The sequence below is a fragment of the Mchenga conophoros genome, linkage group LG6 (genome assembly GCF_057382185.1).
Source record: "Mchenga conophoros isolate Kocher_MC1m ecotype Shallow Benthic linkage group LG6, M_conophoros_male_GT1.1, whole genome shotgun sequence".
Lineage (NCBI taxonomy): Eukaryota > Metazoa > Chordata > Actinopteri > Cichliformes > Cichlidae > Mchenga > Mchenga conophoros.
In genome coordinates this window covers 24601152-24618342 of record NC_140531.1, presented here as the reverse complement: position 1 = coordinate 24618342, position 17191 = coordinate 24601152, and the positions used below count along the sequence as shown (strand labels likewise).

Sequence of the window (17191 nt, the reverse complement as noted above, 5' to 3'; positions counted from 1 at the left end):
TGATTAGACTTGATTAGACCATGAGGAGCTTTCACACTTTAAGCGACTGTGCTGTGAGAGCATGTGTGACTATTTTAGCGTGATGCAGTGTGACCAACTCATAATCTGACATACATGAAACTGATTGAGAATGTGTCATAGACTGTCGATCGGTGGATCTCTGCAGATTTGATTAAGACACATAACAGACACTGGTCTAGTGCCATTTGTGCCGCTTTACTCGTAGCTCATTAGAAACCGTTTGCACAAACTGAAGGCATTTATGCCTTCTTAGGTTTTATGGATGTACCATAGTGATACGAACTATGTGTCATTTTTCACTCTTTTTAAAGTCATGTTATAAATCACTCAGCCAGACAGTCACTGATATACTTTGGCCTTTGAGGAATGCCCCCCTTTTTATTTTAAAGGCTGACATTTTCAGTTGCTTCTAAATATGATTATCTATGTTTGGATGTGTGTTTGGGTTCCCTCTATGACTGTGCAGAAATATGACACCCTCTTTGGCTGTTTGGCATTTAGCAACTCGCGAGAAAGAAAGAGAGGGCGTGTTTCTATTTGTGTGTGAATGTATATGCATGATGTACATGTGCTATGGAGGGGAAAAGGCAATGATAGAGGGGTTAGCAACAGCTCCTCTTTTATATCACTGCCCAAAAAGCATCCAGAGCTTAGAGGCACATTTCCTCGCTGTCATTCATCTGAATTAGCCTGCAGGAAGAGGACAGAGCACATAAACCTAGAAAGCTGGTTCTAAACCAGTATAGAGGAAGCAGGAGGTGGAGGACTGGTTGGAGTTCCATCACCAAAGACAAAAGAAAACAGAGCAAAGGATTCATGAAGGCACAGAATACCCAAAGGAGCGGGCATTTTGAAAGATAAAAAAAGAGCAAAATTTCAAAGATCCAAAGCACAGGATGGAAGAAAAGGAGGACGAGGTGAATGGTTTTTGTTTTGTTTAGAGTTTGTTTCTGTGTGTAAATGTCAGCGTCAGAAGAGGTACTGTGAGTTTTCGAGTGGGGATAAATCAGTTGTGTTGTAAGGGCTTGTTGGAGTGCAACATTTGAGGTCTGCTCTCCTCTTGTGCTGCTATAGTTCCTGTTGATAAATCTGAGGTGAGGCCTTTGTTATGAGCGAATTGAACTGTGAAAAATCAGCCAGTTTTTTTAACCCAAATAGTTTTTCTTCTGTTTCCATTCTTAAATGTCAATCTCTCCAACTGTGAATGAAATGAATGCCATAAATCATGTACAGTATAATGCAATGTCAAGTTGGATTATACCTTCATAAGTGACTATAAACTTAATCAAGATTTTTTATTGTTGCCAATTTTACAAAAATTCACACTTGTACTATAGTTTTCCTTTTTTGCAGGAGTATACATGATTCCATTAGATTGTTATTGAGCCAATTTCCAGTAGATATCGCTTTATGTCCTGTAATGTTGGTATGCCTTATCTTTGATACAGGGGGGTTGTAATATGATTCCCTGAGCACCACGCAGTTTCATTTTTTCTTCACGTGTTTTCTTGAAATCTTCTCTTGTTTTCTGTTTAGAATGGTCTCAATGCGTTACACCTGGCGGCTAAGGAGGGGCACAAGGAATTGGTGGAGGAACTGCTACAGAGAGGAGCATCTGTTGACTCTTCCACCAAGGTACACACATGATTTAGCTTTATAGGGTCTTTAATTGATATATTTCAGTTAATATAATTGTTGCTTTAATCGCTCACTATATATCTAATGGGTTTTTCTTTGGCTTGCATTGGCAAAGATAACTTTTTAAAGATAAAGCTAAATTTTTAAAAGAGGGAAAAAAAGATAAGAAAATTATTTTAACCAAAGGAGAAAGAAGGAGATGATGGAAAGGAATTAAATAAGTTGTAAAATACCATAAAAATCATTCCTTCTTTAGTGAATTAAGGAGCCATTGGGGTGGATATGAGGGTGATTTAAGATGATTATGAGAGTTTGATTGTTTGTTTCTTCAGACATTCAGTTTTATTAATTAATAAAATATTAATAATTGTATCATATATAAACTTAGCACAATGAGTCAGGAAATTTTTGATTGGCTGATGACTTGTTTGTTGTAAGAATGTTTCTTGGCAGTAAATGTTGGAAGCCCTGTTTAATTTTTTTCCATTAAATGGTGCCACATTGGTAAGGAAATTGCATTTGTGGGTTGAGCAGCAGAGTTGAGTGTGTCGGTTGCGCCCATGAAAAACCTCTCTGCCAATCCCAAACAGCTTCTTCTACTAATGACTTGTGCTTTGTGCCTCTGTTGTTAAATTATTATTATTATTATTATATGGCCAATATGTTTTGTATACTCAACTCTGCTGCTCAACCCTTTCCAACAGTATAAGATTTATTGCCAAGAAGCATTGTTACAACAAAGAAATCCTTACTTTTTGTGCTAAGTTTAGATATTGTACCATTCAGTCGGAAGGAGTAAGAGAAGGCGAGAGTGAATGTGTAGTGCGCTTTTTGGCAAGCTGCTTGTTATGTGAGTCTGTGACTGCCTCATGACTCAGGCTCAACAGCTAGCAGCAGTGAACAGCTGACACAGAATCTATCACTCTGCTGTTTGTGTCCTTCGAGTGACTTGAATACGTTTCTTGGAATTAAACCCAACTTTTACATCCTAAACATTAAAGCAGAAATGAAATGTTTGCATAATGTGATTTTAGCCCTGTAACACCAAGTGTATGTATATTTTTTTATATGTGTCAAACATTTCAATAAACATTCATTTTCAAAAATCAGAATTTTCTGGAATTTTCAGGGTTAAGACTGAGGGAGGTAAGAGACGACAGATATTTGGTTGGTGATCTTAACCCTGTTTTCTCTTTGCAGAAAGGAAACACTGCCCTCCATATTGCCTCTTTGGCTGGACAAAAAGAAGTAGTCAAATTGTTGGTGTCAAGAGGAGCAGATGTCAATTCTCAGTCACAGGTGAGAATTAACAAGAACTTTTACAAAATGCATCAGCATGCAACACAAGCAACAAGTATATGATGTGGTTTTGTTTTTGTCTGTATATCTCTTCAGAATGGCTTCACGCCACTCTACATGGCGGCTCAGGAGAATCACTTGGAGGTCGTGCGATACCTCTTGGAAAATGAAGGAAATCAAAGCATTGCAACAGAGGTATGTTTATCTTTCATATTGTTATATATACAATTATTGAAGGTAAAAACAATATGTAATATCTTGCCTATTTTCTTTTCTTTTCTCTATGAAGCGTGTAACCATTTAACTTTTTTTCCCCTGTGCTCCTCCAGGATGGCTTTACTCCACTTGCTATTGCTCTTCAGCAGGGGCACAACTCAGTTGTCTCCTTGTTGTTGGAGCATGACACTAAGGGTAAGGTACGCCTTCCAGCCCTGCACATTGCTGCCCGCAAAGACGACACAAAGTCTGCTGCACTGCTGCTTCAGAATGACCACAACGCTGATGTCCAGTCTAAGGTGAGGGAGGGCAACAGGGACAAGTTACATTTTATTGTTTGTGGGTTCCTTAGGGAACAATAATAAAACGGACAGACCAGGCCTCTCTGAAAATGCTGTATTGTACAGGTCCTTATTTTTTATTTTCAAACTGTGCAAACTTATAAACATACTCAGTGTTTTAAATTAAAAAAAAAATACTGAGTGTTTCCCCTGACAGCCCTTCACCCTATTCCCCTTTTCTCTCTCTATGCATCATAACCAGATGATGGTCAATAGAACCACAGAGGTATACAGACTTATCACCTCCTCCTTTGATTCTGAATTTTGTCACTTCTGACTAGGGATGGGTATCGTTTAGGTTTTATCCGATACCGGTGCCAAATCGGTACTTTTGAAACGGTGCCGGTGCTCAAACGGTGCTCAAACCGGTGCTTAAAGAATGGAGAGCACAAAATTGGTCCAAAAACCTCTCATGTTCAGCTGTTTTTTGTAAAAAGATAACAATGTTAGCCTTTTCTGCAGCTATGTGGCATATATGGCATCACTCTTGGCTGGAAGCAGTGCTTAAACAATGGAAAAAACACAAACTTTGTCCTAAACCTCTCATGTTTAACTGTTTTCCACTTTTTCTTTGGTCATTTTAGCCTTTTTGGCCAGGGTGAAGGGAGTATCTGCCATCAAACAAGAAGACAGCTGCATGTAGCTATGATGATGTTTGCTAGTTCACCTTACATGCATTAATGTAATAACGTGGTTAGCCTACTCAACGTAAATTACACGAACAACATTAAGCTACTCACGCAGAGAAGAACGGCTGCCGCTGCATCATCATCCTCATCATTTCTGCTACACTGACAGGGCTAGGGGCCAGGACTCTCCTCTTCGGGGTTTTTGGGGGATATTGCTAACTCCGGGTCAGATAACAGGCAACCCACCCGCAGTAGATGCGCTCGGTGTGAGGTCTCGCAGCAAGCTATCATACGGCGCATTTCTGGGCTTTTAAAAAAAAACGCTATGCGTCGCCAGGTGTCTCATTGGATTTGAGGAGTTACCTCCTTTGACAGTATCACAGTATCACCTTAAAGCACTTGTTGCTGCTGAGTTTGCATCTTTTGCTGTGAAGTACAGCCAGACTTTTGACCGCTTCGCCTTGGACATTTTAATCTGTAGCTCTGCTCTAAAAGAACGCACGTACCTGGCCCCGCCTACTATCCTCGGAAACGTAAAATGATTGGCTAGAAGTGTATCACAGCTCAGGAAAAAAAAAAGCACCGAAATAAAGCACCGAAATGTGCGCTGCTTTTCGGTCTGGTTACTACCGTTTATGTCAGATGGCACCGGACACCGGTACCCATCCCTACTTCTGACCATTTTTTTCAGCTCTTTTGTTTTGATCTTGTCCTTACTTATTGAGGACTTTTGTGACATAGGGATACCCTGCATGCCAGAGTTTGCTGTATTAGACACTGCATGGCTGACAGTAAAACACAATGTGTTTTATTGATAATCCCCAGAGAATGTCAGTTAATTACTGATCATTTATTTTATAGATTTTTGTTGTTATTTTTAATTGATAGGTCATTGAAATGTATTATGTTTACAAATTTTATACTGAACTGATAACCTGAAAGTAAAATCAGCTTTTTCTTTTACTCCTATCTTTCTACGCGTAACTCAGCGCATGTGTGTCCTTGTGCATGTTGATTTACTTCTCTGAAACACTTTGATCTCTGATCTTTAAGTAAACTTTGTTTCTTAATTAAATTGCACCATGTCTATCAGAATGGGAAGGTAAGGAGTGAACCGACCTGCAATTGTGTACTATGAAAATTTATATATATAGCTAATATATAAATGTTCATTTGTCCACCCAAGTAGAAACACATACTTGCGAGCGTCCATAGTGTTGCTTGGTGCTTATGAGTTATGTTTTGTCCTTTATTTCAATATATTTATGTATCCAAAAAACCAAGTTGATTCACCCGTAGTTTTTTTTAGTAAGCATGGCTGAACTTGAGCAGTTTTGCATGTGTTATCTATTGAATGTGCTATTTTGGGATTTGCTCATTTTTATGCTCCTTCTTACACAATGTTTTTCTTTCAGCACGCTCTTTCATCATATTACTACTTCAGCAGAGTCTGCTTCAGTAGAGTCTATTCCTGTATCTAACAATGAAAAGTCTTTCTTACTTTCTTTTGTTCACTTTCATTTTACTTTTCTCCTTTTCGTGATGAGCTGTTCTGCACTCTCTAACCTCTTTTCCTTTCACTCTGTCCCTCTCTATTCTCTCCTTTCCTATCAGAGTGGTTTCACCCCTCTGCACATTGCGGCTCACTATGGTAACGTGAATGTCTCCACCCTGTTGCTGAACAGAGGAGCTGCTGTTGACTTCACAGCCAGGGTACAGCCAAATTCCTGCTGTGTGGCTGTTTTTGATTTTGATCATTACAGAAGGGCATGTTATTTACCATCGTAGTGTTCACTTCTAATAAGCCTTTATTAATACATTTACCTCTAGCCCATTAAACGTTACATTTCTTTCTGTATGTTTTACATGCTGTAGTTTTTGATGTACCTTTGTTTCTGTATCTGCCTTGTCAGAATGGAATAACACCTCTACATGTTGCCTCTAAGAGGGGCAACACCAACATGGTGGCCCTGTTATTGGACCGAGGTTCTCAGATAGATGCTAAAACAAGAGTAAGACTCAGATTTTATTAAAACCATAGTGAACAATAAATAAGTGGAATCAACAACTTTCCACGTCCTCTTTCTCAAAATCTTTAAACTGGATTAATGTGTGCGTTTGCTTGTGCATATGTGATTGTTCCGAAGGATGGTTTGACGCCCCTGCACTGTGCAGCCAGGAGTGGACATGATCCTGCAGTTGAGCTTTTGCTGGAAAGAGGAGCCCCCATCCTAGCTAGAACCAAGGTTAGCATATTTGCACTAGTATATCATTTAGAATTTATACAATATGAGTACTATTGTTCCTTTTTATATGCCTTTGGTTTTTATCTCGGCTGCTATTCTTTAAATTTTTTGCCTCCATATAGAATGGACTGTCTCCACTGCACATGTCAGCCCAGGGAGACCACATAGAGTGTGTAAAACTATTGCTGCAACACAAGGCGCCTGTTGATGATGTCACACTCGACTACCTTACCGCGCTGCACGTCGCAGCTCACTGTGGCCACTACAGAGTAACTAAGCTCCTCCTGGACAAGAAGGCCAATCCCAATGCAAGAGCACTGGTAAGGGTTCAAAGAAACAATAAGAGAAGCACCAAAACTGGTATTAACAGAAATTATCATGATATTTACTGATGCACATATTAAGATAAAAAGAGTGACACTATGGATCGTGAATATCTTGCGATTTACTAGTATGCTTATTTATATATATATATTTATATATTTCCATATTCTTTCATATAAAATGTTCCTGAGGAATTTCAAACTGCCAACTTGGATTGTGAAGTCAGCATTGATGGTCTGAGTTGGAAATCTGACTTGAGGGGCAGATACAGTTAAAAAATTCTGACTGGGAACACGTATATTCTGACTTTTCACCTTCAAATTAAATGCCTCTTTGGTTTGGAAATGGTCAGAATACAGTTAGTTTTAATGATATATAAGAGTCCCAACAGTAGTAAGCATAGGGTTAATCAGATTATCAAGGGTCAGTTGACCCAAAAAGTTTAATAACTCCTGAAATATAAAATAAGGTTATAAAATTTAAATACTCCAATGCTACCTTTTTACTATAGAGACATGCATATTCCTGCTAATTTTTCTCTTACTGTCTCTACCAGAATGGTTTTACTCCTCTCCACATTGCTTGTAAGAAAAACAGAGTGAAGGTGATGGAGCTGCTGGTCAAATACGGTGCCTCCATACAGGCAATTACTGAGGTGAGATTGTTTTGGTGTGTCAGGATTTCATGGATTAGCACAGTATACTTTGTTGCTAACATTGTTCTAAATTTGCATTTAATGCTTCTCCTTGTTGTTACTGCTACTGTTACTGTCTCTTTTTTCATTATTGCAGTCTGGTCTGACTCCCATGCACGTAGCTGCTTTCATGGGTCACCTCAACATCGTTTTACTTCTACTGCAGAATGGAGCTTCTCCTGATGTTCGTAACATTGTAAGTAGTAATTTCTTTTATCAGGTCAGCGATCAGCAGTCGGAAATACACATCACAAAGTAAACACACATTTCATTTGTTTCAGTGCAAACACGTGAAAAAATGTACCCCGTTCTGGTGTACTTTTTGTGTTTAGCACAGTGTCCTAAAGCTTAAAAATCTTCTGCCTTTGATTGTCAGCGCGGTGAGACAGCTCTCCATATGGCAGCACGAGCAGGACAGATGGAAGTGGTTCGCTGTTTGCTGAGAAATGGAGCGTTGGTGGATGCCATGGCCAGGGTGAGTCAGCTGTAAACATTAATCACTCTTTCCTTCTGTTTACAGTAAATTTTTATATTTCAAGCACTGGTTTGAATGCCTGATGTCACCTGTCCCAGCTCTGCCTACAACATCACCGTTCATTCTAATTTTACTGCTTTTAAATGACTGCATCATTTCCGTTTATCCTTTTCTTCTATAACATGTACTACCTCTTTTCCCCTCAACTACAGGAGGACCAGACTCCCCTGCACATTGCATCCCGTCTGGGAAAAACAGACATTGTCCAGCTACTATTACAGCACATGGCCTACCCGGATGCTGCCACCACAAATGGCTACACTCCTCTCCACATTTCAGCCAGAGAGGGGCAGGTGGAGACAGCTGCTGTGCTCCTGGAGGCTGGAGCTTCACACTCAATGGCCACCAAGGTGAACAGAGGATGAATGCACGTAGACAGATAAATAACATGTGATAAGTTAAATCAGTGGAATTTTAATTAATCCCTTTTACATCTACAGAAAGGATTCACTCCATTACATGTAGCAGCAAAATATGGAAGCCTCGACGTAGCAAAACTTCTCCTTCAGCGCAGAGCTCTTACTGATGATGCTGGCAAGGTGAGCTGAAGTTGTAGAAGCAGGTTCTGAAACAAAACCCAGCACTGAGGGTAATTGTCTTAATTTCAGAGAGAGACACATTACACTTAATCTTTGAGCATCTGATTGTTTTCTCTGAAACACAAATTATGGAATAAAACTGACTTGAAACAAAAAAAACACACACAAAAACACACACACAAAAATATCACAAAGGCTTGCAAAAAGTTTCATTAAATCAAATGCTTCTTTTCACAGAATGGCTTAACTCCACTACATGTGGCAGCTCATTATGACAACCAAGAGGTGGCGCTGCTGCTCCTGGATAAAGGTGCATCGCCTCATGCTACTGCAAAGGTTAGGCTGAGTTTTAAAGAAAAATAAAGGTCCATGAGAAGCTCACACTTGTTTGCATGTACTGTATTTCTATCACAGTGTATATCTTCTTTCGTTCCTCTGTTTTAGAATGGCTACACTCCTCTCCACATTGCAGCCAAAAAGAACCAGACAAACATTGCTTTAGCGCTACTGCAGTATGGAGCAGAGACCAATGCTTTAACGAAACAGGGAGTCAGCCCTCTGCATCTGGCAGCTCAGGAAGGACATGCAGAGATGGCCAGCCTCCTGCTGGGAAAAGGAGCCCATGTGAACACAGCGACAAAGGTCACACAGAAGCACAATCTTTATGACATTTTTATTTATTAAAATAATTTGAAGTGGAAACAAGAAACACATGCACTCTACATACAGCTGTATAAAACTCTTTAGTTCTTAAGCTGAGTGCTCTATAACAACAGTTTTGTCTAATTTGTTCCATGAAGCAATTTATTACTATGTTAATAAATTGCTTCATGGAATTAATAAAATAAAAAAGTGTGAAGGATGGTAATGTGACATTGCTTTGTGTTTTACAGAGTGGACTAACTCCTCTGCATCTTGCTGCCCAAGAGGACAAAGTCACTGTAACAGAAGTACTAGCCAAACATGATGCCAACTTGGACCAGCAAACCAAAGTACAGACATGCATGTGCATGACAAATTTAACAAGTATACGCAAAAGAAAATTGTTACTAGTAATGAAAACCTAACAGTATGCTAATCTACAAGAATTTTCCTGTGTGAATGACAGTATGTCTTGCTTACTTTCTGTTTATTCGCTTTATGTTTACATGTTAATATTTAAGTGTATCATATGGACGTGCATGTAAATACCTGCCATCCAGAGGCTTTTTAAAAACATAACAAAGTCTTCATATACATCATATATTCAGGAAGCATTAAGATTGAGTTTAGTGCTTGCTTACAGAAGATCAGTGTTCATCTCTCACCCTCTCCCTCCTCGCTACAGCTTGGATATACCCCTCTGATTGTCGCCTGTCATTATGGAAATGCCAAGATGGTTAACTTCCTGTTACAACAAGGAGCCAGCGTCAACTCCAAAACCAAGGTTATATTTAAATCTTAAATTTGAAGCATGCAAGCTCTATTTAACTTAAACTGCAGACACAGCATGAAGCAAAACTCAAATATAGCATCCCTTTCGTTTTAGTTTCTACTGTGACTTAACAAAATTTTGTTGTCTTCTTTTTAAACTTTTGCCCTGCAGAATGGTTACACGCCACTTCATCAAGCGGCACAACAAGGGAATACACACATAATTAATGTTTTATTACAACATGGGGCCAAGCCCAATACTACTACAGTGGTAAGACACAATAGAGTCCAAGCATTTACTTTTAACATGTGAAATATGTTGTGGAAAAAGTTCTGCTGGTACGCTATCGTATATCCTTCTCTCTGTTAGAATGGAAATACCGCTCTGTCGATTGCGAAACGTTTGGGTTACATTTCTGTGGTAGACACACTGAAAGTCGTCACTGAGGAGGTCATCACAACCACAACTGTAAGCTCATGATTGCTTTAGCCTCTGGAAATGGAGCCAGGAAATTTTTTTTAACTTAAACTATAACCTTTCTCTGTTTTGGTTGTCTGTTTTCCATGACTCTGAATGGTGTTACATTAGACGGTTACAGAGAAACACAAACTGAATGTTCCAGAGACCATGACTGAGATTCTCGATGTGTCTGATGAAGAGGGTAAGTTACTTAAATGTAGAAAACAAGAATTTAGTGTGCTGCTCATCGATATCAAGCTAATTTTTTTATAGGAAAAAACTACTCCAGTCATGAGACACAATAAGTCATGACTGAGCTTCATTAAAAAATTATACCTCATTGTTCAAAAGTTGTAAAAAAGTGTATTGTAGGTGATGTAGTTTTGGATCTGAAAAAGTGCTCGAAGGGTTGAAGAAGAGCCATTATCTGAGATGTCTGTGGAACTCATCTTTTCGATCCCCATATTACTTGCATAGTCAATGCAACATATATTATATATATATATATATATATATACATGAGAGAGAGAGTGTTATTAATTTTTTCATTGGTCATAACAAGGTTTGGCATTTTTGTTGTATCTGTTTTCCAGGCGAGGACACAATGACAGGTGATGGGGGAGAGTATCTAAGAGCAGAGGACCTCCGTGAGCTGGGAGATGACTCTCTGCCAGGACATTATCTAGATGGCTTCAATTACATGAGCCACAACTTGGACAGGTCAGAAACAGCACACACATATTGTATTTGACAAACATCTAAATTTGCTCACAGCAAACCTTCCAGATCTGCTGTTAGCCAAGTTCATCATCATAAGGAATACCTAAGTAATGCAGATATATACAGAAAAGGTCTGAGAAGATTCACCTTGGTTTTTCATCAGGCCCCAACACACTCCCATTCACCAAAGTTTCCATCAAAGAGAAGTTCTCATTGAAGATCTGCTTACAAGTCACCAGGTAAGCGTAGTATCCGTAGTCTAACCTTCAATAAAGTATCTTTAGACACTCGAGGTGAGTTTAACCAGCCTGCTGATGCTTGTTGTTCTTTAGGTGTCAACACTGTCTAGAGAGCATGAAAAGGACTCATTCCGTCTGAGCTGGGGTGCTGAACATCTTGATAATGTTGTGCTGTCCTCCAGTCTGCTACATTCTGGGTATAAACACACACAAACACACACAGAGAAAAACTCACACTCCTTTCTTTCAGAGAAAATCCAAATGTTGGGACTTAACCCAGTTGCAAACTTAACATACACATTCCCATTATGTCTGGAAATACTGAGGGGTTTTTTTAAACCCACAATTTGTAAAATCCACAAGATGCCATAAACTTTTTGTGGACTTGCATTAAATCAGCTTAGGGTGCACACTTTATCCAAATTTCTTTAGTAAATTATCCACAACCAAAAGCAGAATTGTCTTTATTGTCACTACACTCAGGTACAGTTTCATTTTGCATGGCGTCTCTTATAGAAATAAATACATTAAGCCCATCTTTGGAAATTCTACCAACCTGTTTATGGTAGCAGTGCCCTCTAAAGGCACATTGACTTCAAAGTAAAATCAATTTTTTTTTACACTTGTAGCATTTTAATTTCAGAGTGAGCTTGGACATTAGAATTCAGACTAAAGGCTCCATCTTTATACACAAAGGTGTACATCTTGGATAAACAGGCTATGTGGGCATTTCTAACTGGATCTTCTCATTTGCATTTTGCTTTGTGTACAGTATGTGCAGCAGCATGTCAAAGGATCAGCTGATATTGATTTTTTTTTTTAATGATTTACTTATACTCAAAGCATTATTCTGCCATTGTTGTGTATTTTCTGGTTCTATTTTAGTTTACTTGCTGATAAAGTCACCAAAGTTTAAGACACAAAATGGCATCTCGGTGCTTTGCAAGCCTTTATTTCAGTAAATCTTTCTCCTGTTTGCAGCTGTCCTTCAGCTTATATACCTCCTGCAACAAATTACTGACTGTTCTGCTGCTTGTGCTGGCTAATGCACTACTTCAAGGGTTATCATTATATTCTGAAATAGATATTCCATCTTTTACATGCCCTTATTTTTTTCTGGTGTACTTTTGGTGTATTTTTCATACTTTCTCATGTGTCTTTTCTACTCCTTTTATTTTTCCTGCTGTGTAATTATCTGTCTGGTCAGGTTTTCTCACTTTTACTCATTCTTTTTTCTCTCTTTCTCTTTTATTTATTTTGTTGTTGCTTCGATGTGCATTCTCTTATCTTCTCTGTGTTTGTGACTCTGTGTGTGTGTGTGTGTGTGTTGTTTTTGTATTCTGCTTCTAGCCGTTCCTCACCATGCCTAGACCATGACAACAGCAGGTGAAGTCTTTATTTTGTCTATTTTCTTATCTCCTTTGTGCCTTTACTTCTTTTTCTTTGTCACTTTTGAATGATTTTCTCATTTCCATCCTGTTTCTCTGCTTTATTTCATAATGAATGCCCTTACATTACCTGAAATAACCAGATTTTTTTTTATCCTTAGTGCAGCTCTAGCTGGCTTTGCCCTGTTTTTAATGCAATTTAATTATATCAGTTCATAATACAACCTGTGTCCTGACCAGAATCTTGCAAGTTAAAAAATTAAAGCAGAATAAAACCGAAAAAGTGTTTCTCCAGGATAAAGTGATATTTATTGAGACCTATTTGTTATTAATGTCTCTTCTCAGGTTACAAAAATAGCCTTTTCTTTTACCTTTACTTGATTCAGTTGCCTTGTGAGCATGGAGATTTTGCATCTTTATTTGTTTGAATGTCTAGAAACCAATTCATCCATTTCTGGTGCCTTTTCTTTAGCTTCCTGGTCAGCTTTATGGTAGATGCCAGAGGTGGAGCTATGCGTGGTTGCCGTCACAATGGTTTGCGAATTATTGTCCCACCAAGAAAGTGCTCTGCCCCGACACGGGTGACTTGCAGGCTGGTGAAGAGGCATCGTCTGGCCTCTATGCCACCTATGGTAGAGGGTGAAGGGCTGGCTGGTCGCATTATAGAAGTGGGACCCACTGGAGCCCAGTTCTTGGGGTAAATTTGGTTGAGTGTGCGTGTGTTTGTGTGTGTCTGCGCGCATCTACTAACAGTTTGTGTACTTGCTGGTGGCTTTGTACTATCTGGTATAAGTGTGTTTCAGTAGTTGTGTGGTGTGTTCATACTTTCTTCTTCACTCCCCCTCTGTGCTGCGTATGGATCAGTAAGCTCCACCTACCTACAGCTCCACCCCCTCTGAATGAGGGTGAGAGCTTGGTCAGTCGCATCCTGCAGCTGGGTCCTCCAGGAACCAAGTTCCTCGGGTAGGACCATGTGAGGGTGATACCCAACCACCCTCAAATCCTGGTTACACGCCCACCCGTGTTTTTCCCTTGTCCTGAAATTTGAATTTTTTTTTTAGTTTTTCATGATATATATATATTAATTTTTATAATTTATTTTTGTGGTGCTTCTTTTCTTTCTTTGAAGAGAAGGACAGCTTTACCACCTGACCTGTTACCTTAACCTGTTGAGTTTTCTTCATGCTTCCCACAAGCACCTATCTCCCCAATCATGTTTCTAGTTGGATTCTGGTCCTGATGTGAAATAGATGTTTATTTATTTTTATGTTCATAGTTTGTGTTTTGAAATTAATTTTAACTGAGTTTTTATTGTTTTCTTTCTTCGTAAATTCATTCACATGTCAACCTAAACACTATGCTATCATTGATTTTTCTCTGGAGTTAGCGCTGAAAAGCATTAATTAGCATTAGTCCAATTTGTATTTGCTTTTACCTTGTCACACCTTTTAGGCCTGTGATTGTAGAGATCCCCCATTTTGCTGCTCTGCGGGGAACAGAGCGGGAGCTAGTGATCTTAAGGAGTGAAACAGGAGAGAGCTGGAAGGAACACCACTGTGACTTCACTGAAGAGGAACTGAACCAGATACTTAATGGCATGGATGAAAGTAAGGGATCTGAAGTGGCCTGTGATGTATAACTGTGATCGATAGGTTGATATCTCAAAGCATTTTATGTAAAACAATACATGAATGCCATAAAACAAGCAACACTAGAGCAGGAGAGAGTTGTCTTATAGATTTTAAAATGCTAGTATAATAATGTGAAGCACAGTACGTAAATAATAAAGGGAAAAAACAAAGCACTGACTTTATGCTTTCTTTCACAGAACTTGATTCCCCTGAGGAACTTGAAAAGAAAAGAATATGTCGCATCATCACCAGAGACTTCCCACAGTATTTTGCTGTTGTGTCAAGGATAAAGCAGGACAGTCATTTGATTGGTCCAGAGGGCGGGGTCCTCAGTAGTACTCTCGTGCCCCAGGTCCAGGCTGTATTCCCTGAAGGAGCCCTTACTAAGAAGATTAGAGTTGGGCTTCAGGTGTGTACATTCCTTGACTGGTATACCAACAGAATATCCAAATTATGGCTATGAAGAAAAAAAATATGAATACATATTACCACATATCTTGCCCCAGGCTCAGCCTATTGATGTTGACATGGTGAGAAAGATTCTTGGTAATAAAGCAACGTTCAGCCCAATTGTCACATTGGAGCCAAGGAGAAGAAAGTTCCACAAACCCATCACAATGACAATCCCAATTCCCAAGACCTCCAATAGTGACACCACATTCAGTGGGGAGACCCCGACTTTACGTTTGCTTTGTAGTATTACAGGTAAGTATCTATAAATAAAACCCTTTGTTTTAGAAAGAAAACATCTTGGATGGCTTTCAGGCACATCTCATTGGATGACATATTGAAATGCTCCCGTGAACATCCTAATTTATTGTTCATGTTGTATTTGTTGCTTGTGCAATTGCTGTTTTTTTTCATAATTTTATTAAGATTTCTATGTTTAAAATCTTAATATAAAGCTCTTTAGTCAATCTTTGATATTTTTCTTTGTGTGCTATTAAAAGAAATGACCTGATTTAATGGACGTAATTTATCAGAACTTCGTGGTGGTGGATGTATCTTATCTTAAGTCCAATAAAAAGACAAATGCTGTGTGAAGATTAAAAAATATTGCGTGAACTGTTTTCAGAGGTTGAGTAACAAATCATCGGTTTACCTTTCAGGTGGTACCACTCCTGCACAATGGGAGGACATCACCGGCTCCACGCCTCTCACTTTTGTTAACCAATGTGTTTCCTTCACCACGAATGTGTCAGCAAGGTAAATCCTTTATTTGTTGGTAAATGACGATGCACAGTTGCAGTCTTACGATTGAAGGTTATAAACGTTTATGCTTAAATTTTTACCTGTTGATACTTACCTAAAAGTGTCGTTCATTTGTAGATTCTGGCTGATAGACTGCAGACAGATCCAGGAGTCTGTTGGTTTTGGCACTCAGGTCTACAGAGAAATCATCTGTGTCCCATACATGGCTAAGTTTGTCATTTTTGCTAAGACACTTGACCCCATTGAGGCTCGCCTACGGTGTTTTTGCATGACAGATGACAAGATGGACAAAACCTTGGAACAGCAAGAAAACTTCACTGAAGTCGCCCGCAGCCGAGATGTTGAGGTGCAGTGTAATACTGGGGAATAAATAAGGCAAATCAAATCAAATTGTGTGCACAGGTTTATCTAACGAGGGTTAAACAGTAATTGAGAAAAGTAGGTCGATGTCAATTAATGATGGTTAAGTGGGTATTTAAAGATTTTAAATCAGACGCAGGTTATTACTGACTGATTCTTATTAATATTGGTTCTTTTTCATTTCTGGAAAGAAATTGAATAATATTGTCCAAGAATTTTTGTTTCTTTTGAGCCATGGAAACATTTAGATTTGTCATATCCTGATACAGGTACTAGAGGGGAAACCTATATTTGCTGACTGCTTTGGAAACCTGGTGCCTCTTACCAAGAGTGGGCAGCACCATGTGTTCAGTTTCTATGCCTTCAAAGAGAACAGACTGGCCCTCTTTATTAAAGTATGACTTTAAATCTATTAAAATATATAAAATGTTTACTTTTTTACTCAGAAATTCACAAATCTAAATATATGCAAGTCAGAGACATATTTTTTCCCCAAATATGAGCAGATTCGAGACACAGCACAGGAGCCATGTGGTCGATTGTCTTTTACCAAGGAACCGCGCACGTACCGTAGTCTTAATCTCAATGCAATCTGCAACCTAAACATCACCCTTCCATCATACTCAAAGGTCAGCTTTTAAATATTTTATCATGTATGCTAGGTGATTTTAACTTTAACTTTGAAACTGCCGCATTGCTGATTTCTCCTCATTTTTATTCTTTTATTTAGGAGTCTGATTCAGACCAAGATGGAGATGATGAGGTAAATAAAGTTTGTTTGATTTCAGTCTATAGCAAAAAACCTAGATGGTATAATTAGGTTGCAGCTTACTGTGATTTGACTTCTTTTTTTTTTTTCAGAGTGAGAAGAGTGACAAGAAATGTAAGTTGTTATTTTAGTATTTGTGCTCTATTAGAAGTTAGTTTTCTTATATATATTGTCACAATAGACCAAGTATCTAAAATGCATGATAGAAATTCATGTATTGAGACATTGTAAAAACTATTTTCAATAGTAATGGGCCTGTATATTATATGATAGTTATGCATTTATGCATCACAAGATTAACTTGAGATTGCTGGTCATAAATATTTTGAAGTATTAAGTTAAAAGATTTGCCTGTTATATATACTAACTACTAATTACTACTACTAACATTGTATGCAGTTACATGTTTGTAACTGGAGGAAATGCTATGGCTGCTATACTTTATGTTCTCACTCCAAACTCCACTGACTTTCCTATCATTTCAATTTTCCACTATATTTGTTTTTATTAATTTCAT

The 17191-nt window shown here is 38.6% G+C and overlaps 1 protein-coding gene across 1 annotated transcript in view; it reads left to right on the top strand.

Annotated features, from left to right (window-relative positions):
• The window catches only part of ank2a (ankyrin 2a, neuronal), a 91279-nt gene that overhangs the window by 23388 nt on the left and 50700 nt on the right, over positions 1-17191 (top strand). Inside the window, exons 3-37 of the mRNA XM_085276982.1 lie at positions 1558-1656; positions 2860-2958; positions 3055-3153; positions 3288-3473; positions 5759-5857; positions 6058-6156; positions 6292-6390; positions 6513-6710; positions 7271-7369; positions 7506-7604; positions 7785-7883; positions 8096-8293; positions 8384-8482; positions 8720-8818; positions 8927-9124; positions 9376-9474; positions 9810-9908; positions 10068-10166; positions 10266-10364; positions 10485-10557; positions 10949-11075; positions 11239-11314; positions 11408-11511; positions 12665-12700; positions 13175-13399; positions 13567-13665; positions 14155-14309; positions 14531-14742; positions 14840-15038; positions 15443-15539; positions 15663-15891; positions 16175-16300; positions 16412-16534; positions 16636-16668; positions 16767-16788. Of these exons, the coding sequence (XP_085133108.1) occupies positions 1558-1656; positions 2860-2958; positions 3055-3153; positions 3288-3473; positions 5759-5857; positions 6058-6156; positions 6292-6390; positions 6513-6710; positions 7271-7369; positions 7506-7604; positions 7785-7883; positions 8096-8293; positions 8384-8482; positions 8720-8818; positions 8927-9124; positions 9376-9474; positions 9810-9908; positions 10068-10166; positions 10266-10364; positions 10485-10557; positions 10949-11075; positions 11239-11314; positions 11408-11511; positions 12665-12700; positions 13175-13399; positions 13567-13665; positions 14155-14309; positions 14531-14742; positions 14840-15038; positions 15443-15539; positions 15663-15891; positions 16175-16300; positions 16412-16534; positions 16636-16668; positions 16767-16788 (4201 nt within the window). The remainder of the gene's footprint in view (positions 1-1557; positions 1657-2859; positions 2959-3054; positions 3154-3287; positions 3474-5758; positions 5858-6057; positions 6157-6291; positions 6391-6512; positions 6711-7270; positions 7370-7505; positions 7605-7784; positions 7884-8095; positions 8294-8383; positions 8483-8719; positions 8819-8926; positions 9125-9375; positions 9475-9809; positions 9909-10067; positions 10167-10265; positions 10365-10484; positions 10558-10948; positions 11076-11238; positions 11315-11407; positions 11512-12664; positions 12701-13174; positions 13400-13566; positions 13666-14154; positions 14310-14530; positions 14743-14839; positions 15039-15442; positions 15540-15662; positions 15892-16174; positions 16301-16411; positions 16535-16635; positions 16669-16766; positions 16789-17191) is intronic.